This window comes from Bufo gargarizans, chromosome 4 (genome assembly GCF_014858855.1).
Source record: "Bufo gargarizans isolate SCDJY-AF-19 chromosome 4, ASM1485885v1, whole genome shotgun sequence".
In the NCBI taxonomy this organism is placed as follows: domain Eukaryota; kingdom Metazoa; phylum Chordata; class Amphibia; order Anura; family Bufonidae; genus Bufo; species Bufo gargarizans.
In genome coordinates, this window is record NC_058083.1 from 381,451,480 (window position 1) to 381,472,581 (window position 21,102).

The window sequence follows — 21,102 nt, forward strand, 5'->3', positions numbered from 1 at the left end:
CCCCCTCAGATAAACACAGTAAAAAAAAGATTACAAAATTACTGTTTTGGCACAGTTTTTTTCACCGGGCCCATAAAAAGTGTAATATTAAAGAGGACTTGTCCCCACTCCTGACATGCCAGTTTTAATAGCTTCAAGCATTCCCCCTGTAATAACAATTCTGGAGCATCTATTCTTATGGCTCTATGCTGTGCCCTTCCTTTATTATTTCTACTAGAAGTTATGGATGAATTACTATTAGCCTTCAGTAAGGGTACGGGGGTGGTGTGTACCTGCACACATGAACATGGCAGCACCGATTGGCTAGAGTGAGTCTGTGCAGGTAATTATTCATAACTTCTAGTAGAAATAATAAAGGAATAGCACAACTATTCACCTCTCCCTCCATCTTACCTTCTTATCTGACCGCTTGCACAAACCTGTTCGACAACATAAAACACTTCCTTCCCAAACACACACATTTACCTCCTGCCCTCTCTTATTCTCACCTATTAACACTTTCTCTGGTTCTCCTAATTGCTGTGATCTCTCCAAATCCAGCCCCCCCCCTCAGCAAATCCCCACTATCACCTCCACGTCCCAGTACAAATCTCCTTCTATAAATTTCTGCAACCCCTTAAACCTAATAACCATTCCTCTGACCCCTGCTCCTTTGGTTCCTCTTGCAGGAGCATTATGGAATGCACGCTCTGTCTGTAACAAACTGTCCTACATTCATGAACTTTTTATCTCCCAAAAACTTTCCTTTCTGGGTCTCACAGAAACATACGTGACACCCATTGACACCTCCTCCCCTGCTGCACTGTCATATAGTGGATTTCAATTCACTCACACCCCCCGCCCCGGCTGCAAACATGGTGGAGGCGTTGGTCTTCTCCTATCAGACACCTGCTCCTACAGCCCAACTCCACTGCCACCCTCTATTATGCTCACCTCATTTGAAGTACACTCTGTTCGCATCTACTCTACCTCCAACCTTCAAGTAGTCGTCATTTACCGCCCCCCAGGCCCAGCCACCATCTTTCTTAACCACTTCAACACCTGGTTACTACACTTTCTTTCTGCCAACATCCCCACTATCATCATGGGCGACTTCAACAGCCCCATTGACACCTGCCACTCGGCCGCCTCTAAACTCCTGTCACTCTCTTCCTCCTTCGGCCTATCACAGTGGTCTTCAGCTCCCACCCACAGAGCTGGTCACACTCTGGATCTTATCTTTACCCGCCTCTGCTCCCTATCTACCCTTTCTAATTTGCCCCTATCCGACCACAACCTACTCACCTTCTCTTCATTGGTCTCTTCTGCTGCTCCCCCGGTCCACACACTAGCACACCCCCACAGGAACCTTAAACATCTCGACTTTTGCTTGCTTTCTGACTGTCTTCTCCCACGCTCTACCATCTGTTCCCTCCAAGACCCAGATGCTGCCACCACCCTATATAACACCACAATAAGTACAGCTCTGGACACTGTTGTCCCCCTCACACACAACAAAACTCGAAAAATTAACAGACAACCCCGGCACACCAACCTAACCAAAAAACTCAGACAAGCTTCCAGGGCTGCTAAGCGGCAATGGAAGAAATCCCATTCTAAAGATCATTTCACCGCATACAAGCAATCTCTCCTCACATTCAAATCCTCACTCAATGATGCAAAACAGGCCTACTTTTAATCTCTCATATCTTCCCTGTCCCACAGCCCCTAACAACTTTTTAAACACAACTCCCTTCTCCGCCCCCCAGCCCCACCTACTAACAGCCAAAACCAAGAAACAATACTCTGTCCTCCTTCTCCTTGACCTGTCCTCTGCCTTTGACACTGTTGACCACTCCCTTCTGTTACAAACTCTCTCATCTCTTGGCATCACTGACCTGGCCCCCTCCTGGATCACATCATACCTCACAGAACGGACATTTTGCGTCTCCCACTCCCGCACCACCTCCTCGTCTCATGCCCTCACTGTTGGTTGTCCCGCAAGGCTCTGTCCTAGGACCCCTGCTCTTCTCTATCTACACCGTTGGCCTGGGACAGCTCATAGAGTCCCATGGCTTTTAATATCACTCTTATGCTGACGGCACACAAATCTACCTCTTTGGTCCAGACATCACCACCTTACTATCCAGAATCCCACAATGCCCATCTTCCATATCCTTTTTGCCTCTCGCTTTCTAAAACTTAATATGGATAAAACAGAACTCATCATCTTTCCCCCATCTTGCTCATATTATTATTATTATTATTATTAATATAAAGACATAAGATGCTCCAGAATCGTTATTACATGGGAATGCAAGTAGCTATTAAAACAGGCATGTCAGGAGTGGTGAAAGGTCCACTTTAAACGATAAAAAAAAAAAACATATGTACCTAAAAATGGTACTAATAAAAACTCTTCCTGTAAAAAACAAAAAAAACGATGTGAGGCTAAAATATGGATCTTAGGCCTCGTTCACACTTGCGTTGTCCGGATCCAGCGTGTACTCCACTTGCCGGAATTACACGCCGGATCTGGAAAAACGCAAGTGAACTGAAAGCATTTGTAGACGTCTTCAAAATGCGTTCAGTGTTACTATGGCAGCCAGGATGCTATTAAAGTCCTGGTTGCCATAGTAGTAGTGGGGAGCGGTATACTTACAGTCCGTGCGGCTCTCGGGGCGCTCCAGAATGACGTCAGAGCGCCCCATGCGCATAGATGACGTGCCATGCGATCACGTGATCCATGTGCTTGGGGCGCCCTGACGTCACTCTGGAGCGCACCGGGAACCGCACGGACGGTAAGTATGCTGCTCCCCCGCTCCCCACTACACTTTACCATGGCTGCCAGGACTTTAGCGTCCCGGCAGCCATGGTAACCATTCAGAAAAAGCTAAACGTCGGATCCAGCAATGCGCCGAAATGACGTTTAGCTTAAGGCCGGATCCGGATCAATGCCTTTCAATGGGCATTAATTCCGGATCCGGCCTTGCGGCAAGTCTTCAGGATTTTTGGCTGGAGCAAAAAGCGCAGCATGCTATTTTCTCCGGCCAAAAAACATTCCGGTCCGGAACTGAAGACATCCTGATGCATCCTGAACGGATTTCTCTCCATTCAGAATGCATTAGGATAAAACTGATCAGGATTCTTCCGGCATAGATCCCCGACGACGGAACTCTATGCTGGAAGAAAAGAACGCAAGTGTGAAAGAGCCCTTACTTTACACACTTCTGTTTTTGGCCAGACTGGTGATACCATACAAATGGTGAATGTCCCTGATGTAAAGAAACAAACACATCACATGGATAAAAGGACATGGATGTGAACTCTGACTTAGTCTTTGGTCCGGCTCATGTCAAGCTTCCATTCCTAGTAGCCAGGAAGAGTAGTTACTGTACATACAACAGTACCTAAAAAAAAAAAACAACAAAAAAAACAAACAAACAGAAACCTGACATGCCCATTATAAGTCAAAAAGTTTAAAAAAAGCAACCTAATGGACTATTATAGATCATAATGGATCTGTGAGACACTGTGAAACTGAAAGCCAATCATGTCAATGTGAACGTCTCGATACTAGTGTCCCTTTTTCTAGTATAGAGATAAAGATGCTAATCTCAACTAGAGTGTGACAACCTAATAACAGTGCTTCCAAAACTCAGTTACTACTGTCGCAGGTCCGTGTGCTTGTGGTGGGGTCGGCAATAACAGACTCACAGGTTTCGGGGGTTAAAAGTCCAACCAACTTTTATTTTTCCACACAACACAGGACATCCAAGGTCATTAGTCCCTTTTAAGCATCCAAATGTATAGTTAGCACCGTCCGGGCACTAACTATACATGAGGTTATCTCACCCAAGTACTGCAAATTCCACACAGGGGGATCAGGCTTTGCACAGCCACCACCGGCCATGCAGCTTCCAGGCACTGAACGTATATGAAGCACTCAACCCTATCCCCACAGTAATGAGCCCAGCAGCTACCTATGGGTTTGCCTCAGGCTATGAGAAAGTGTTGTACTGAAAGGGAGGGTATGGCACGTCCCCCTACCAACACCTACACGCCAGTCCATAAAATAAGAGGACCAGTCACCGGATTTATTATTTTTAAAAAATCAATACTTTATACTGCAGTTCACCATGAGCAGATGTCATTATGTTTTTTATTTGGTCCCTCCATTGCGCCTTGATGCCCACCATTCTGTTCTCATGCCTAATGTGCTAATTACTAGCATTGGTACAGGGAGGAGACCGCCTCTGCTCTTCTCAGTGGGCGTCTCCTTCTCCTTGGCTTTGACGCTGTCCAATCTCATCACAACCAGGGAGAAGAGGATTTAATCTTATGAGATTTGGTAAATCTCACGAGAACAGGCTATGTAAGCGAGAAGCAGGGGGCGTGAAATCTGTGAAATCTGCCTTCACTGTACTGCTGTGAGATCCTCTCTCTTATTTCCCAATAGGTTTGTTTTCAGCTCCGGAGCTCACAGAACAGATAAGGAGGAAGTCACACATACAGATTCACAGGAGGCTCCTATAATCTTCAGAAGCAGTGTAGAAGCAGTTCTTTTATCAGTCTCAGGATCTCGGCTAGCTCTGACATGCCCCCACTTCCTCTTTCGTGTCTTCTGAGTTTCTATTACTAGGGACAGATCTTTCTCCACTTATGAGCCTCAGCTTGATCATTCACACTCAAATCGCTGCTAAAAATAATTTTTGAGAGGTAAGACCATCAGGTCACTGACAAACCAGTCTATGGAAGGGGTAGGTTAAAATAGCTGTAGAATGAGATGCAGAAAGACGTTGCTAAAGGAGCTAGTAATTGTTCTATCGCACCCCATTGCTGGGTTCACAACTACATTGCTCAGTACTGTTGTATAATGTTCTCCAACATACTGCTGGTGTGCTACAGAGAGCTGAGGGAGCAGAATCTCAAGTTTTTTTCCACGGGTAGTCTACAGGAGACATCATAGCAGGTCATCTCCACCTACTGGCTCAGGGAAAACTGACAACTAGAGATGGAGCCTGCGGAAGGGAAAAGTAATAAAAAATGCCTAACAAAAAAGTCACATAAAAGGGCAGAAATAGTTATTCTTCATGTGCACACAGGACTGATGCATCAGACTAGATCATCCATGGTGCCACACCAACACTTTGACAAAAGAGACCGGTTTCTCATTCTAAAACATTATCATGACGAAAAGTATGCTTTAAATCACACCCGACCCTGGAGCTTGTATAATTCATTTACTTATGACTTATTGGTTCACTTGTATACCAGAAATCACCAACCCCTTGGTATTCCAGGGAGGACGGACCTGATACCTCACCTCAGCCTCTATTCGTGCTCACAGTGACAAATGACTGCATCCCTTTAAACCCAGAGGAACTTCTTTTAACGCTTCCGGTCCGCAGCAGCTGTGTCTCTTATTGTGCCCGGCCTCTCCTTTTTGCAGTTTCATAAATACATAACTGGCATCTTCCGCCTTTTTAGTAGAGCTTACAAGCACTTCTGCTGGAGAGGCGCTTTCATCGATGTGTCTGGTTCACAAGGTCAGTGAGATGAACATAAAATGAGGCAGTGAAAGCACTAAATAGGTAATGAAGGCTATTTCCCCGAGACCAGCAACTTCAGATGCACAAAACAGCGATGAAAGAGTTTAGACGTGACCCCTAAACACAACACTGCTGACGCAACATGTCTACACTGTGTTCAGAGAGGACCTGTCCCCTCTCCTGACATGACCGTCTTAGTAACTACTTGCAATAACAATTCTGGCGCATCTATTCATCTACTGAACAGGAACAATGATTTCCAGTGGGAACAATGGATTGCTGTATTGATAGCTTGTCCCCTTACAGCCAAAGTGATTACTGCGAGGAAATGCTGCTTTCATCTCCAATGACGATCAAGCAATTATCATGAATGTTTGCTTGGTTCCTGGTAAGCTGCCTGATCATGGATAAGAGGACCTGCCTGATCATCGTACAACAGGACCTTTAACCCCTTCTACCCTGGGCCAGTTTTCACCCTTCTGCCCAGGTCATTTTTTGCAAATCTGACATGTGTCAATTTATGTGATAATAGCTTTGGAACACTTATTTATCCAAGCCATTCTGAGATTGTTTTCTCGTGACACATTGTACTTCATGATGTTTGTGTCAGGACTCTCTATTCACTTTAAAGAGATTGTGCAGGACATACACATTGATAGTACTTGCTCCATTTACTTGTAATTACACTGCGTCGCCCCGGCAAGGGAGACGACTGGCAGCATAATGTAGAATAGGCATCCTCAAACTGCGGCCCTCCAGCTGTTGCAAAACTACAACTCCCAGCATGCCCGAATAGCCTGCAGGTATCAGCCTACAGCAGGGCATTGTGGGAGTTGTAGTTTTACAACAGCTGGAGGGCCGCAGTTTGAGGATGCCTGATGTAGAAGAAGCAGTGCTTGCATGGAGAGTCACCTCCTATTCAAGACAGCTGATCAGCGGGGAGTGCTGGGTGTCAGAACCCCACCAATCAGATAGTGATTATTTATCCTGAGGATAGGTGCCTGGGCCGCCCTGGCCTCCCTCTGCCAGAGCCGCCCCACCCTATTGTCCTGGCGCTGGTCATGGAATAATATGTAAGACTACAGAGAAAGCAGCTTTCTGGGAGGTGAGAGAGTCGGGCCTGTTCTGTGTGCTGTGCAGCTGCCAAGTCTCCTCCTCTGCACACGTATAGTGACATCTTTACTACAGTGTTAGGCCACATTCACATGACTGTATTTTGTTCCGCATCGGATCTGCATTTTTTGCAGATCGGATGCAGACCCATTCATTTTTAAGAAAAAGGAAAAAAAATGCCATTCCACGAAAAAAAAAGTAGAAAATGTCCTACTCTTGTTGGCATGCACTCGGACGTGATTCATGTTTTGCGGATCTGCGATTTTGCAGACCACAAAACGGATACGGTGCATGAGGCTGAAATGGTTATGTGTATACAGGCCCCTTTCACACAAGCGAGTTTCCCGCCCGAGTGCAATGTGTGACCTGAACGCATAGCACCCGCACTGAATCCGGACCCATTCATTTAAATAGGTCTGTGTACATGAGCGGGTTTTTTTCCACACATGAGCGGGTTTTTTTCCACACATGAGTGAAAAACGCAGCATGTTCTATATTCTGTGTTTTTCACGCAGCCCTGGCCCCATAGAAGTGAATGGGTCTTCAGTGAAAAACGCATTGCATCCGGAAGCAAGTGCGGATGCGATGCGTTTTTCACTGATGGTTGCTAGGAGATGTTGTTTGTAAACCTTCAGTTTTTTGTATCACGCGCGTGAAAAACGCATCAAAACGCATTGCACCCGCGCGGGAAAAAACTGAACGCAATCGCAGACAAAACTGACTGAACTTGCTTGCAAAATGGTGCGAGTTTCACTGAACGCATCCGGACCTAATGCGGCGCGCTCGTGTGAAAGAGGCCTTAGCGGTGTGGCCTAGTATGAAAAACTGCAGGACAGAGGCGTTTTGGTAAATTTACTAACAATTACACCAGGAAACAGGTGTAAACTGTGGCAAAAAAACGACTCTAGTCAGGGGCTGGAGTAGTGTTACGCCAGGCACATGGGCTGACGTATACGCACCTAATTTATGATGAGGTGCATGCCCCGTCATAAATTAGCCGAATCTTATGGCAGCGTAAAAAGATGGTGTTAGTAAATGACCCCCAATATCTTTCCATGTTATAACGATATACAGATATCCGTGTAATACATCCCTAATAGCCACAGCAGAAGAATGCTAAATAAAGAGCAACGCAGCTGATTCCTATATTAATAGATAGCCATCAACTGAAAAGCTGAGGTTAAAGGGGTCTTCCTGGAGGAGAAGCCTCGATCGGACAATGCTGACGCAATGTGAAAAGCCTAAGGCTACTTTCACACTAGCGTTTTTACTGGATCCGGCAGGGCTCACCAAAAACGCTTCCGTTACTGATAATACAACCGCCTGCATCCGTTATCAACGGATCCGGTTGTATTATCTTTAACATAGAAACAGGGGCGGACTGAGAACCCTCAGGGCCCCCGGGCAAAATAAATCAAGGGCCCCTTTACAGGCCCCACCCATGTTCTGCTGCAAGCCCCACCGTCGTCCCACCTCCATGCCCCGCCTCCAGCCACACCCTACATAATCTTTAATAAGATTTCAACGTTAAAGTGACACAAAAGGCACCCAGACCACTTCAGCTCATTGACGTGGTCTGGGTACAGTGTCCCTTTTGCAAATCGAGCTGCAATGTTCTAGAGAAACTGCATTGTTTACGTTCCAGCAATAAGTCAGCGTCTAGCGGCCAGCAGCCACCTGAGGGCTTCCTGGAGTAAAACAGACCTTTGGTCCGGTATCTGACGCTGGACATCCTCACACCCTGTATGATGACCTCCAGGGTCAAATTGATTCAATGCTCTTGTATGGGGTGACCTAATCTCAGCGTCCATTAGTGAGCCTCTGTTAGAAGCAGTGTGGGCATAACTACTGTGAAGGGGGCACATATCTGGGCATAACTACTGTGAAGGGGGCACATATCTGGGCATAACTACTGTGAAGGGGGCACATATCTGGGCATAACTACTGTGAAGGGGGCACATATCTGGGCATAACTACTGTGAAGGGGGCACATATCTGGGCATAACTACTGTGAAGGGGGCACATATCTGGGCATAACTACTGTGAAGGGGGCACATATCTGGGCATAACTACTGTGAAGGGGGCACATATCTGGGCATAACTACCGTGAAGGGGGCACATATCTGGGCATAACTACCGTGAAGGGGGCACATATCTGGGCATAACTACCGTGAAGGGGGCACATATCTGGGCATAACTACCGTGAAAGGGGGGGGGGGGGGGGAGGCCCTTCACAGTAGTTATTAATCCTTTTCAGCAGTCCCCCCTTCAGTGAATGGGGGACTGCTGAAAGGGGTTAATATCTACTGTAAAGGGCCTAGCCGTCTGGGCAACCCTACAGATAATCCCCCCACCCACCTTGTACTTGTTCCACTGATCCGCTAATTGCGGGCTAGATGGGCATGAGTTCAGTCACTTCGGTGCGCAATCCCATGAGACCCGTGACCTATAGCGGCAGGTCATGCGGGATCACGCGCTGCAGGACAGGATTACCCACCGAAGTGACTGAACTCATTCCCGCGCAGCCCACAAGTAGCGGAACAATTACAAGAGGGGTGGGGAATAGCCAAATTAAAAAATATTTTGAACCAAAAGGTGTTATGGGGGATCTGTGGATGGCACTGTTATAGGGGGGATCTGTGGATGATGCACTGTTATAGGGGGGATCTGTGGATGATGCACTGTTATGGGGGGGGAATCTGTGGATGATGCACTGTTATGGGGGGGGAATCTGTGGATGATGCACTGTTATGGGGGGGGGAATCTGTGGATGATGCACTGTTATGGGGGGGGGGAATCTGTGGATGATGCACTGTTATGGGGGGGGGGAATCTGTGGATGATGCACTGTTATGGGGGGGGGGGGAATCTGTGGATGATGCACTGTTATGGGGGGGGGGAATCTGTGGATGATGCACTGTTATGGGGGGGGGGGAATCTGTGGATGATGCACTGTTATGGGGGGGGGGAATCTGTGGATGATGCACTGTTATGGGGGGGGGGAATCTGTGGATGATGCACTGTTATGGGGGGGGGGATCTGTGGATGATGCACTGTTATGGGGGGGGGGATCTGTGGATGATGCACTGTTATGGGGGGGGGGGGGATCTGTGGATGATGCACTGTTATGGGGGGGATCTGTGGATGATGCACTGTTATGGGGGGGATCTGTGGATGATGCACTGTTATGGGGGGGATCTGTGGATGATGCACTGTTATGGGGGGGGGGGATCTGTGGATGATGCACTGTTACACTGTTATGGGGGGGGATATGTGGATGATGCACTGTTATGGGGGGAATCTGTGGATGGCACTGTTATGGGGGGGATCTGTGGATGGCACTGTTATGGAGGGGGGGGATCTGTGGATGGCACTGTTATGGGGGGGGGATCTGTGGATGGCACTGTTATGGGGGGGGGATCTGTGGATGGCACTGTTATGGGGGGGGGATCTGTGGATGGCACTGTTATGGGGGGGGGGGGATCTGTGGATGGCACTGTTATGGGGGGGGGGGATCTGTGGATGGCACTGTTATGGGGGGGGGGATCTGTGGATGGCACTGTTATGGGGGGGGGGATCTGTGGATGGCACTGTTATGGGGGGGGGGGATCTGTGGATGGCACTGTTATGGGGGGGGGGATCTGTGGATGGCACTGTTATGGGGGGGGGATCTGTGGATGGCACTGTGGATGGCACTGTAGGGGGGGGATCTGTGGATGGCACTGTTATGGGGGGGGATCTGTGGATGGCACTGTTATGGGGGGGGGGATCTGTGGATGGCACTGTATGGGGTGGGGGATCTGTGGATGGCACTGTTATGGGGGGGGGATCTGTGGATGGCACTGTTATGGGGGGGGGATCTGTGGATGGCACTGTTATGGGGGGGGATCTGTGGATGGCACTGTTATGGGGGGGATCTGTGGATGGCACTGTTATGGGGGGGATCTGTGGATGGCACTGTTATGGGGGGAGGATCTGTGGATGGCACTGTTATGGGGGGGAGGATCTGTGGATGGCACTGTTATGGGGGGGGAGGATCTGTGGATGGCACTGTTATGGGGGGGGAGGATCTGTGGATGGCACTGTTATGGGGGGGGGGATCTGTGGATGGCACTGTGTGTGGGGTTCTGTGGATGACACTGTTATGGGAGGGGGGGGATCTGTGGATGGCACTGTTATGGGGGGGGGGAATCTGTGGATGGCACTGTTATGGGGGGGGGGAATCTGTGGATGGCACTGTTATGGGGGGGGATCTGTGGATGGCACTGTTATGGGGGGGGGGATCTGTGGATGGCACTGTTATGGGGGGGGGGGATCTGTGGATGGCACTGTTATGGGGGGGGATCTGTGGATGGCACTGTTATGGGGGGGGATCTGTGGATGGCACTGTTATGGGGGGAGGATCTGTGGATGGCACTGTTATGGGGGGGAGGATCTGTGGATGGCACTGTTATGGGGGGGAGGATCTGTGGATGGCACTGTTATGGGGGGGGAGGATCTGTGGATGGCACTGTTATGGGGGGGGGGATCTGTGGATGGCACTGTTGTGGGGTTCTGTGGATGACACTGTTATGGGAGGGGGGGGGATCTGTGGATGGCACTGTTATGGGGGGGGGGGAATCTGTGGATGGCACTGTTATGGGGGGGGGGGAATCTGTGGATGGCACTGTTATGGGGGGGATCTGTGGGTGACACATATATAGCACCTTATGCTATATATGTGTCATCCACAGATCCCCCCATAACAGTGTCCCTGTAAGTGAATGATCCCCAATACAGGGACTGGGGGCCGGCATCTGGAGTTGTAATGGCAGCGGGGCCCGGTGGAGTCACTGTATTCTATTACACCGGGCCCCGCTCACTGTAATACTAATATTCATATGTGAACAACTTGAAATCCTCTGCAATCTTCTCAGGGCTCCAGACAAAAAAAAATACCTAGTAGCCATTGGCTCCTGAACTGAAAAATATAGGAGCCAAATTAAATTTTTAGTCGCCAAATCGAAACCGAATGAAAATTTTGGTATCGGGACAACGCTACGCCGATCAGATCGGCGTAGGGTTTTTTCAATACCAAAATTTTGATTCGCTTTCGTCACCATAAAAAAGTATTGCGATACTCAATACCACGCCCAAAAAAAAAAAAACGTGCATTTCACATTTTATGAAACGTTCGGCCATAATAGAACAGTCCCATCCTATTTTTTGGGGTGACAAGGTGACTAAAAAATTACGAATGCTCACCGCATAGGAGATATTTTTTAATAATTTAATAGTTTGGACTTTTCGGACGCAGCGCTATGTAATATGTTTATTTAGTGTATATATTTTTTATATGTAAAATTGGGAAAGGGGGGGGGGGATTTAAACTTAATATTTTAGAGTACTTTCACACTAGCGTTTTTCGGCATAGAGTTCCGTCACAGGGGCTCTATACCGGAAAAGAACTGATCCGTCATATCCCCATGCATTCTGAATGGAGAGTAATCTGTTCAGTTTGCATCAGGATGTCTTCAGTTCAGTCATTTTGACTGATCAGGCAAAAGATAATACCACAGCATGCTATGGTTTTATCTCCGGCGAAAAAAACTGAAGACTTGCCCGAATGCCGGATCCGCCATTTTTCCCCATAGGAATGTATTAGTGCCAGATCCGGCATTCAAAATACCGGAATGCAGGATCCGTCCTTCCGGTCTGCGCATGACGGTAAAAATGTGCAAAAAGATACAAGACGGATCCGTCTGTCCGCATGACAAGCGGAGAGATGGATTTATTCTTGCAATGCATTTGTGAGATGGATCCGCATCCGGATGCATCTCATAAATGATTTCAGTCACATCAAGATCGGCGGATCTGGCGGGCAGTTCCGACGACGGAACTCCGGATCACACTGCCACACGTGTGAAAGTAGCCTTAGGCCCCTTTCACACGGGCGAGTTTTCCGTGCGGGTGCGATGCGTGCGGTGAACGCACTGCACCCGCACTGAATCCTGACCCATTCATTTCTATGGGGCTGTGCACACGAGCGGTGATTTTCACGCATCACTTGTGCGTTGCGTGAAAATCGCAGCATGCTCCTCTTTGTGCGTTTTTCACGTAACGCAGGCCCTATAGAAATGAATGGGGTTGCGTGAAAATCGCATGCATCCGCAAGCAAGTGCGGATGCGGTGCGATTTTCACGCATGGTTGCTAGGTGACAGTCTATTCACTGTATTATTTTCCCTTATAACATGGTTATAAGGGAAAATAATAGCATTCTGACTACAGAATGCTTAGTATAATAGTGCTGGAAGGGTTAAAAATAATAAAAAAAAAGTTAACTCACCTTCTCCTCTTGTTAGCGTAGATGCCGGTCTGTTCTTTATCTGTGGGCTAAAGGACCTTTGATGACGTCAGATCACATGCTCCATCACCACGGTGATGGACCATGTGATTGGAGCATGTGATCTGACGTCACCACAGGTCATTCAGCCCACAGCTAAAGAACAGACCGGCATCTACGCTAACAAGAGGAGAAGGTGAGTTAACTTTTTTTATTATTTTTAACCCTTCCAGCACTATTATACTAAGCATTCTGTATTCAGAATGCTATTATTTTCCCTTATAACCATGTTATAAGGGAAAATAATACAATCTTCAGAACATCAATCCCAAGCCCGAACTTCTGTGAAGAAGTTCGGGTCTGGGTACCAAACATGCGCGATTTTTCTCACGCGAGTGCAAATGCATGACAATGTTTTGCACTCGCGCGGGAAAATTGCGCATTTTACTGCAACGCACCCGGCTCTTATCCGGGCAAAAAACATGACGCCCGTGTGAAAGAGGCCTTAGTGTTTGTGTTTTATTTTCACTTACTATTAGCCCCCTTAGGGGCTGGAACCCTTGTCCTACTCACCCTTAGGCCCCTTTCACATGGGTGAGATTTCTGCGCGGGTGCAATGCGTGAGGTGAACGCATTGCACCCGCACTGAATCTGGACCCATTCACTTCTATGGGGCTGTGCAGATGAGCGGTGATTTTCATGCATCACTCGTGCGTTGCGTGAAAATCACAACATGCTCTATGTTGGGCATTTTCATGCAACGCAGGCCCCATAGAAGTTAATGGGGCTGCGTGAAAATCGCATTGTATCCGCAAGCAAGTGCGGATGCGGTGCGATTTTCACGCTTGGTTGCCAAGATCAAAGTCTATTCACTGTGTTATTTTCCCTTATAACATGGTTATAAGGGAAAATAATAGCATTCTTTAATACAGAATGCCAAGTAGAAGGTCAATATAATAAACATTATATACACCCCCGTACAATAAACATTGGTGGCGCAGTGCGCCGCCCCCCCCAGTATAATAAACATTGAGTGCGCCGCCCCCCCAGTATAATAAACATTGAGTGCGCCGCCCCCTCCCCAGTATAATAAACATTGAGTGCGCCGCCCCCTCCCCAGTATAATAAACATTGAGTGCGCCGCCCACCCCAGTATAATAAACATTGAGTGTGCCGCCCCCCCCCCGTATAATAAACATTGAGTGCGCCAGCCCCCCCCAGTATAATAAACATTGAGTGTGCCGCCGCGCCCCCCGTATAATAAACATTGAGTGCGCCGGCCCCCCCCAGTATAATAAAAATTGGTGGCGCAGTGGGCAGTGCCAATGAGGCTTAAAAAAAAATAAAAAATAAAAATTAACTCACCTCCTCCAATTGATCGCGTAGATGCCGGTCTCCTGTTCTTTCTTTAGGACCTGTCAAAGGACCTGTGGTGGTCATCACATGATCCATCACCATGGTAATGGACCATGTGATTAGCTCAGTGACGTCACCACAGGTCCTGAAGAAAGAACAGGAGACCGGGAGTTGCGCGATCAATTGGAGGAGGAGAGTTAATTTTTTTAACCCTCATTGGCACTTCCCACTGCGCCACCAATGTTTATTATACTGGGGGGGGGGGGGGCGCACTCAAGGTTTATTCTACTGGGGGGGGGGCCGCACTCAATGTTTATTCTACTGGGGGGGGGGCCGCACTCAATGTTTATTCTACTGGGGGGGGGGCCGCACTCAATGTTTATTCTACTGGGGGGGGGGCCGCACTCAATGTTTATTCTACTGGGGGGGGGCCGCACTCAATGTTTATTCTACTGGGGGGGGGCCGCACTCAATGTTTATTCTACTGGGGGGGGGGCCCGCACTCAATGTTTATTCTACTGGGGGGGGGGGCCCGCACTCAATGTTTATTCTACTGGGGGGGGGGGCCCGCACTCAATGTTTATTCTACTGGGGGGGGGGGGCCCGCACTCAATGTTTATTCTACTGGGGGGGGGGCCCGCACTCAATGTTTATTCTACTGGGGGGGGGGCCCGCACTCAATGTTTATTCTACTGGGGGGGGGGGCCCGCACTCAATGTTTATTCTACTGGGGGGGGGGGCCCGCACTCAATGTTTATTCTACTGGGGGGGGGGGGCCCGCACTCAATGTTTATTCTACTGGGGGGGGGGGGCCCGCACTCAATGTTTATTCTACTGGGGGGGGGGGCCCGCACTCAATGTTTATTCTACTGGGGGGGGGGCCCGCACTCAATGTTTATTCTACTGGGGGGGGCCCCGCACTCAATGTTTATTCTACTGGGGGGGGCCCGCACTCAATGTTTATTCTACTGGGGGGGGGGCCCCGCACTCAATGTTTATTCTACTGGGGGGGCCCCGCACTCAATGTTTATTCTACTGGGGGGGGGGCCCCGCACTCAATGTTTATTCTACTGGGGGGGGGGGCCCGCACTCAATGTTTATTCTACTGGGGGGGGGGGGCCCGCACTCAATGTTTATTCTACTGGGGGGGGGGGCCGCACTCAATGTTTATTCTACTGGGGGGGGGGCCCGCACTCAATGTTTATTCTACTGGGGGGGGGGCCCGCACTCAATGTTTATTCTACTGGGGGGGGGGCCCGCACTCAATGTTTATTCTACTGGGGGGGGCCTGCACTCAATGTTTATTATACTGGGGGGGCCGCACTCAATGTTTATTATACTGGGGGGGGGGGCCCGCACTCAATGTTTATTATACTGGGGGGGGGGCCCGCACTCAATGTTTATTATACTGGGGGGGGGCCGCACTCAATGTTTATTATACTGGGGGGGGCCGCACTCAATGTTTATTATACTGGGGGGGGGCCGCACTCAATGTTTATTATACTGGAGGGGGCCGCACTCAATGTTTATTATACTGGGGGGCACACTCAATGTTTATTATACTGGGGGGCACACTCAATGTTTATTATACTGGGGGGCACACTCAATGTTTATTATACTGGGGGGGGCCGCACTCAATGTTTATTATACTGGGGGGGGGCCGCACTCAATGTTTATTATACTGGGGGGGGGCCGCACTCAATGTTTATTATACTGGGGGGGCCGCACTCAATGTTTATTATACTGGGGGGGGCCGCACTCAATGTTTATTATACTGGGGGGGGGCCCGCACTCAATGTTTATTATACTGGAGGGGGCCGCACTCAATGTTTATTATACTGGGGGGCACACTCAATGTTTATTATACTGGGGGGCACACTCAATGTTTATTATACTGGGGGGCACACTCAATGTTTATTATTATTAGGTAAAAAAATCAATGAACTTGGGTCAATAATGGCATCTGAGAATGTAGATTTAGTGGCTGTTACGGAGACATGGTTTAATGAAAGAAATGACTGGGACATAACCATACCAGGGTACTCTTTATACAGAAGAGACAGAGAAGGCAAGAAAGGAGGAGGAGTGGCCCTGTATGTGAAAGATAGCATTAAATCTAACCTAATACAAGTTGGTGAGGCCAACATAGAGTCAGTTTGGGTTACGTTGCAGTTTGCTAATCATGCAGTAACTCGTGTAGGTGTGATATATAGACCACCTGGTCAAGTTAAAGAACTAGATGATCTACTAGTTGAAGAAATAGCTAAAATGACAATGAAAGGAGAAGTTATCATTATGGGAGATTTCAATCTTCCAGATATAAACTGGAAAACCAAAATAGCAAGTTCTACCAGGAGTACAGATATTCTAAATTCCCTACTGGGGTTATCCCTACAACAAATGGTTGAGGAGCCAACCCGGAGGGAGGCCATTTTGGATTTGGTATTCACAAATGGGGATTCGGTATATGATGTCATTGTAGGCGAAACCTTGGGATCTAGTGATCACCAGTCAGTGTGGTTTAATATAAGAACTGTGAAAGAGTCCCACCACACAAAAACAAAAGTTTTAGATTTTAGAAAAACAGACTTTTCAAAAATGAAATTAGTCATAAATGAGTCCTTATCAGACTGGAACGGATTACATGGAGTCCAGGAGAAATGGGACGACTTAAAAGGTGCATTATTGAAGGCAACAGAAAATTGCATTAGACTTGTCAGTAAAAGCAAAAAAAGGAAGAGACCACTGTGGTACTCAGCAGAAGTGGCCCAAATCATTAAAAATAAAAAGCTAGCATTTTGTAATTATAAAAAAACCCAGAGCAATGAAGATAAGGAAATCTACAAGATTAGGCAGAAAGAGGCCAAGCAAGTTATAAGAACTTCTAAAGCGCAGGCAGAAGAAAAACTAGCTCAGTCTATGAAAAAAGGGGATAAGACATTCTTCAGATATATAAATGAAAAAAGGAAATTAAAACAAGGAATAACTAAATTAAAAACAAAGGACGGAAGGTATGTAGAAGAGAATAAAGGGCTAGCCGACTGCCTTAATGAATACTTCTGTTCAGTTTTTACAAAAGAAAAAGAAGGAGAAGGACCTCCATTAGAAAGTATGACTATTAAATCGTTTGATGCATGTGTCTTTACAGAGGAAGATGTTCTAAGTTTGCTGTCTAAAGTGAAGACAAATAAGTCACAGGGGCCTGATGAGATACACCCAAAATTATTAAAAGAGCTTAGTGGTGAGCTGGCAAAACCGTTAACAGATTTATTTAACCAATCATTAGTAACAGGAGTCGTCCCGGAAGATTGGAAATTGGCAAATGTCGTGCCCATTCACAAGAAAGGTAGTAGGGAGGAATCGAGCAACTATAGACCAGTGAGTCTGACATCAATAGTAGGCAAATTAATGAAACCCTATTAAAGGATAGGATTGTGGAACATCTAAAATCCCATGGATTGCAAGATGAAAAACAACATGGGTTTACTTCAGGGAGATCATGTCAAACTAATCTTATAGATTTTTTTGACTGGGTGACTAAAATAATAGACCGTGGAGGTGCAGTAGACATTTTAGTAAGGCTTTTGACACTGTCCCACATAGAAGACTTATCAATAAACTGCAGTCATTGAGCATGGACTCCCATATTGTTGAGTGGATTAGGCAGTGGCTGAGTGATAGACAACAGAGGGTTGTAGTCAATGGAGAACATTCAAAACAAGGTCATGTTACCAGTGGGATTCCACAGGGATCTGTACTGGGACCAATTTTGTTTAATATCTTCATAAGTGATATTGCAAAAGGCCTCGATGGTAAGGTTTGTCTTTTTGCTGATGACACAAAGATATGTAACAGGGTTGATGTTCCTGGAGGGAAACGCCAAATGGAAAAGGATTTAGGAAAACTAGAAGAATGGTCAGAACTCTGGCAACTGAAATTTAATGTGGATAAGTGCAAGATAATGCACCTGGGGCGTAAAAACCCAAGGGCAGAATATAGAATATTTGACACAGTCCTGACCTCAGTATCTGAGGAAAGGGATTTAGGAGTAATTATTTCAGAAGACTTAAAGGTGGGAAGACAATGTAATAGAGCAGCACGAAATGCCAGCAGAATGCTTGGATGTATAGGGAGAGGTATAAGCAGTAGAAAGAGTGAAGTGCTTATGCCACTGTACAGAACACTGGTGAGACCTCACTTGGAGTATTGTGCGCAGTACTGGAGGCCATATCTCCAGAAGGATATAGATACTCTAGAGAGAGTTCAGAGAAGAGCTACTAAACTGGTCCATGGATGGCAGGATAAAACTTACCAGGAAAGATTAAAGGACCTTAACATGTATAGCTTGGAAGAAAGAAGAGACAGAGGGGATATGATAGAAACTTTTAAATACATAAAGGGAATCAACTCGGTAAAGGAGGAGAGCATATTTAAAAGAAGAAAAACTACCACAAGAGGACACAGTTTTAAATTAGAGGGGCAAAGGTTTAAAAGTAATATCAGGAAGTATTACTTTACTGAGAGAGTAGTGGATGCATGGAATAGCCTTCCTGCAGAAGTGGTAGCGGCAAATACAGTGAAGGAGTTTAAGCATCCATGGGATAGGCATAAGGCCATCCTTCATATAAGATAGGACCAGGGACTATTCATAGGATTCAGTATATTGGGCAGACTAGATGGGTTCTTATCTGCCGACACATTCTATGTTTCTATTATACTGGGGGGGGGGGCGCACTCAATGTTTATTATACTGGAGGGGGCGCACTCAATGTTTATTATACTGGAGGGGGCGCACTCAATGTTTATTATACTGGGGGGGCGCACTCAATGTTTATTATACTGGGGTGTTGGGGGGGGGGGGGGGTGCGGCGCACTGCGCCACCAATGTTAATACAAATGCAGGAAGCGGGTGTTGGAATCAAATAGCCGGCACCCGACCTCTAAGACAGGGGGCTGCGATCAGCGGCAGTTAACCCCTCAGGTGCCGCTCCCTGTCATAGAGGTCGGGTGCCGGCTATTTGATTCCGGCACCCGCCTCCTGCATTTGTATTAACACGTCAGTTTTCTTCATTGGTGGGGCAGTGGCCACAGCCCCTCCCCTCCTCCTCTCATCTCTCTTCTTATTGGCGGAGGCAGCACAGGGAGGAGGGAGAGGATCGCAGAGGATTTCAAGTTGTTCAAAATATGAATGAGTAAATACAGTGAGCGGGCCCCCATCCTGGCCGGGCCCTCGGACCATGTCCGAAGTGCCCGACCGGTCAGTCCGCCCCTGCATAGAAAGAATGGATCCGTCATGTACTCCATTGAAAGTCAATTGGGGACGGATCAGTTTTCTATTGTGTCAGAGAAAACGGATCCGTCCTCATTGACTTGCATTGTGGGTCATGACGAATCTTGCTCTGCAACCCATAACAGAAAGAAAACCGCATCTTTGCTGCTGTTTGCTCTCCGGTATGAGAACGCAACCAAACGAAATGGAACGCATTTTGGAGCATTCCGTTCTGTTCAGTTACGTTTTATCCCCATTGACAATAAATAGAGACAAAATGAAAGCTTTTTTTCTCTGGTATTGATATCCTATAACTGATCTCAATATTGACTAAATAGAAACACTATAGTGAGAAAAGCCTTAGATTAGTGTGCTCGAGCACAAGCACTGCTGCTCCATCACCTGTTCACTATGGGACTGCGGGTGGTCTGCTATCTCCGATAGTCCTATAAAGTTTAAATGGAACAGCAGTGTGCAGGCTCGGCCGACGCTCCACTCTTCTCATGTCCCCTATAGGCAAAATCTTGTATCCGAAATACCCCTTTAACTACATTTCTCCTGCAATGTATGACCGCCTGCAGCTTGCCAGTATAAACTGATGACCCAGGGTTCTCAAAGCCAGTCCTACAGCGATCAGCCGATTAACGGGCCAGTTCTGCACGGAGAAGGATCTTAAGAGAATACTTCTTGGGATAATACTTTTAAAGGGGTATCCACCAAATAGGCGATTATTGCTAGATCAACGGAGGTCCAACCGCTGGGATCACCACCCATTGCCAGAACAGGGTCCTGTTTAAATGGACAGGCAGTCAGGCACACAGGACCCTGGTCTGGTGATCAGTGGGAGGTCCCGGCAGTTGGATCCCCACCGTTCCAGCAGTTCTCACCTTTCTTACAGAATACCCCTTTAAGGGCATACTGATACAGCAGCAGGGACACATGAGAAGATAGCAGGTCACCAGAGGAGAAGCAGGGTGGTGTGCATCACTATAGCTTATGGCTCACGTCTACCACACCATATTGCTCCATATAAACCGCCCTACATAACGCACATCCCAGGGGCAGACTCTCACCTCTACACACAGAGCGGAGGACACCACCGCACCATCTGAACGCCGCCATCTCTGCACAGGGCTGCCCACACCGCTGCCTTTTGAATCATCTCAAAGAAACGTCAAATGTTCTGTTCAATAAACTTTTTTTCTAAGGCACGACCTTTAATACAACGTACCTACATAATTCTAACGAACGAAACGAAAGTGTTAAAGAATAGGATGCCTATAAGCTGCAACTTCCGTTCAGGCACTGTGTAAACAGCTTGCTCCGGGGTCCTGTCACCTCAGGACCCACTGAGCTTGACAGCGCGATTCAAAGCATGGTAAAGTCTAGGAGGGCTGACGTCACGTGCCATTGCGCTCACGTGACCGGTTTCCCAATTTGTACGGAAGTTCCCGGAGAGGGGAGCCTGTGCATTGTGCTGCTGGTCTGGGGTCTGCCTAACGGGAGGGCGG

General features: G+C 47.6%; 1 protein-coding gene across 1 annotated transcript in view; it reads right to left on the bottom strand.

Annotated features, from left to right (window-relative positions):
* The window catches only part of MRPS5 (mitochondrial ribosomal protein S5), a 91,021-nt gene extending 70,271 nt beyond the window's left edge, over positions 1-20,750 (bottom strand). Inside the window, exon 1 of the mRNA XM_044291619.1 lies at positions 20,665-20,750. Within this exon, the coding sequence (XP_044147554.1) occupies positions 20,665-20,713 (49 nt within the window). The 5' untranslated portion in view covers positions 20,714-20,750. The remainder of the gene's footprint in view (positions 1-20,664) is intronic.
* Positions 20,751-21,102: the final 352 nt, after the last annotated feature.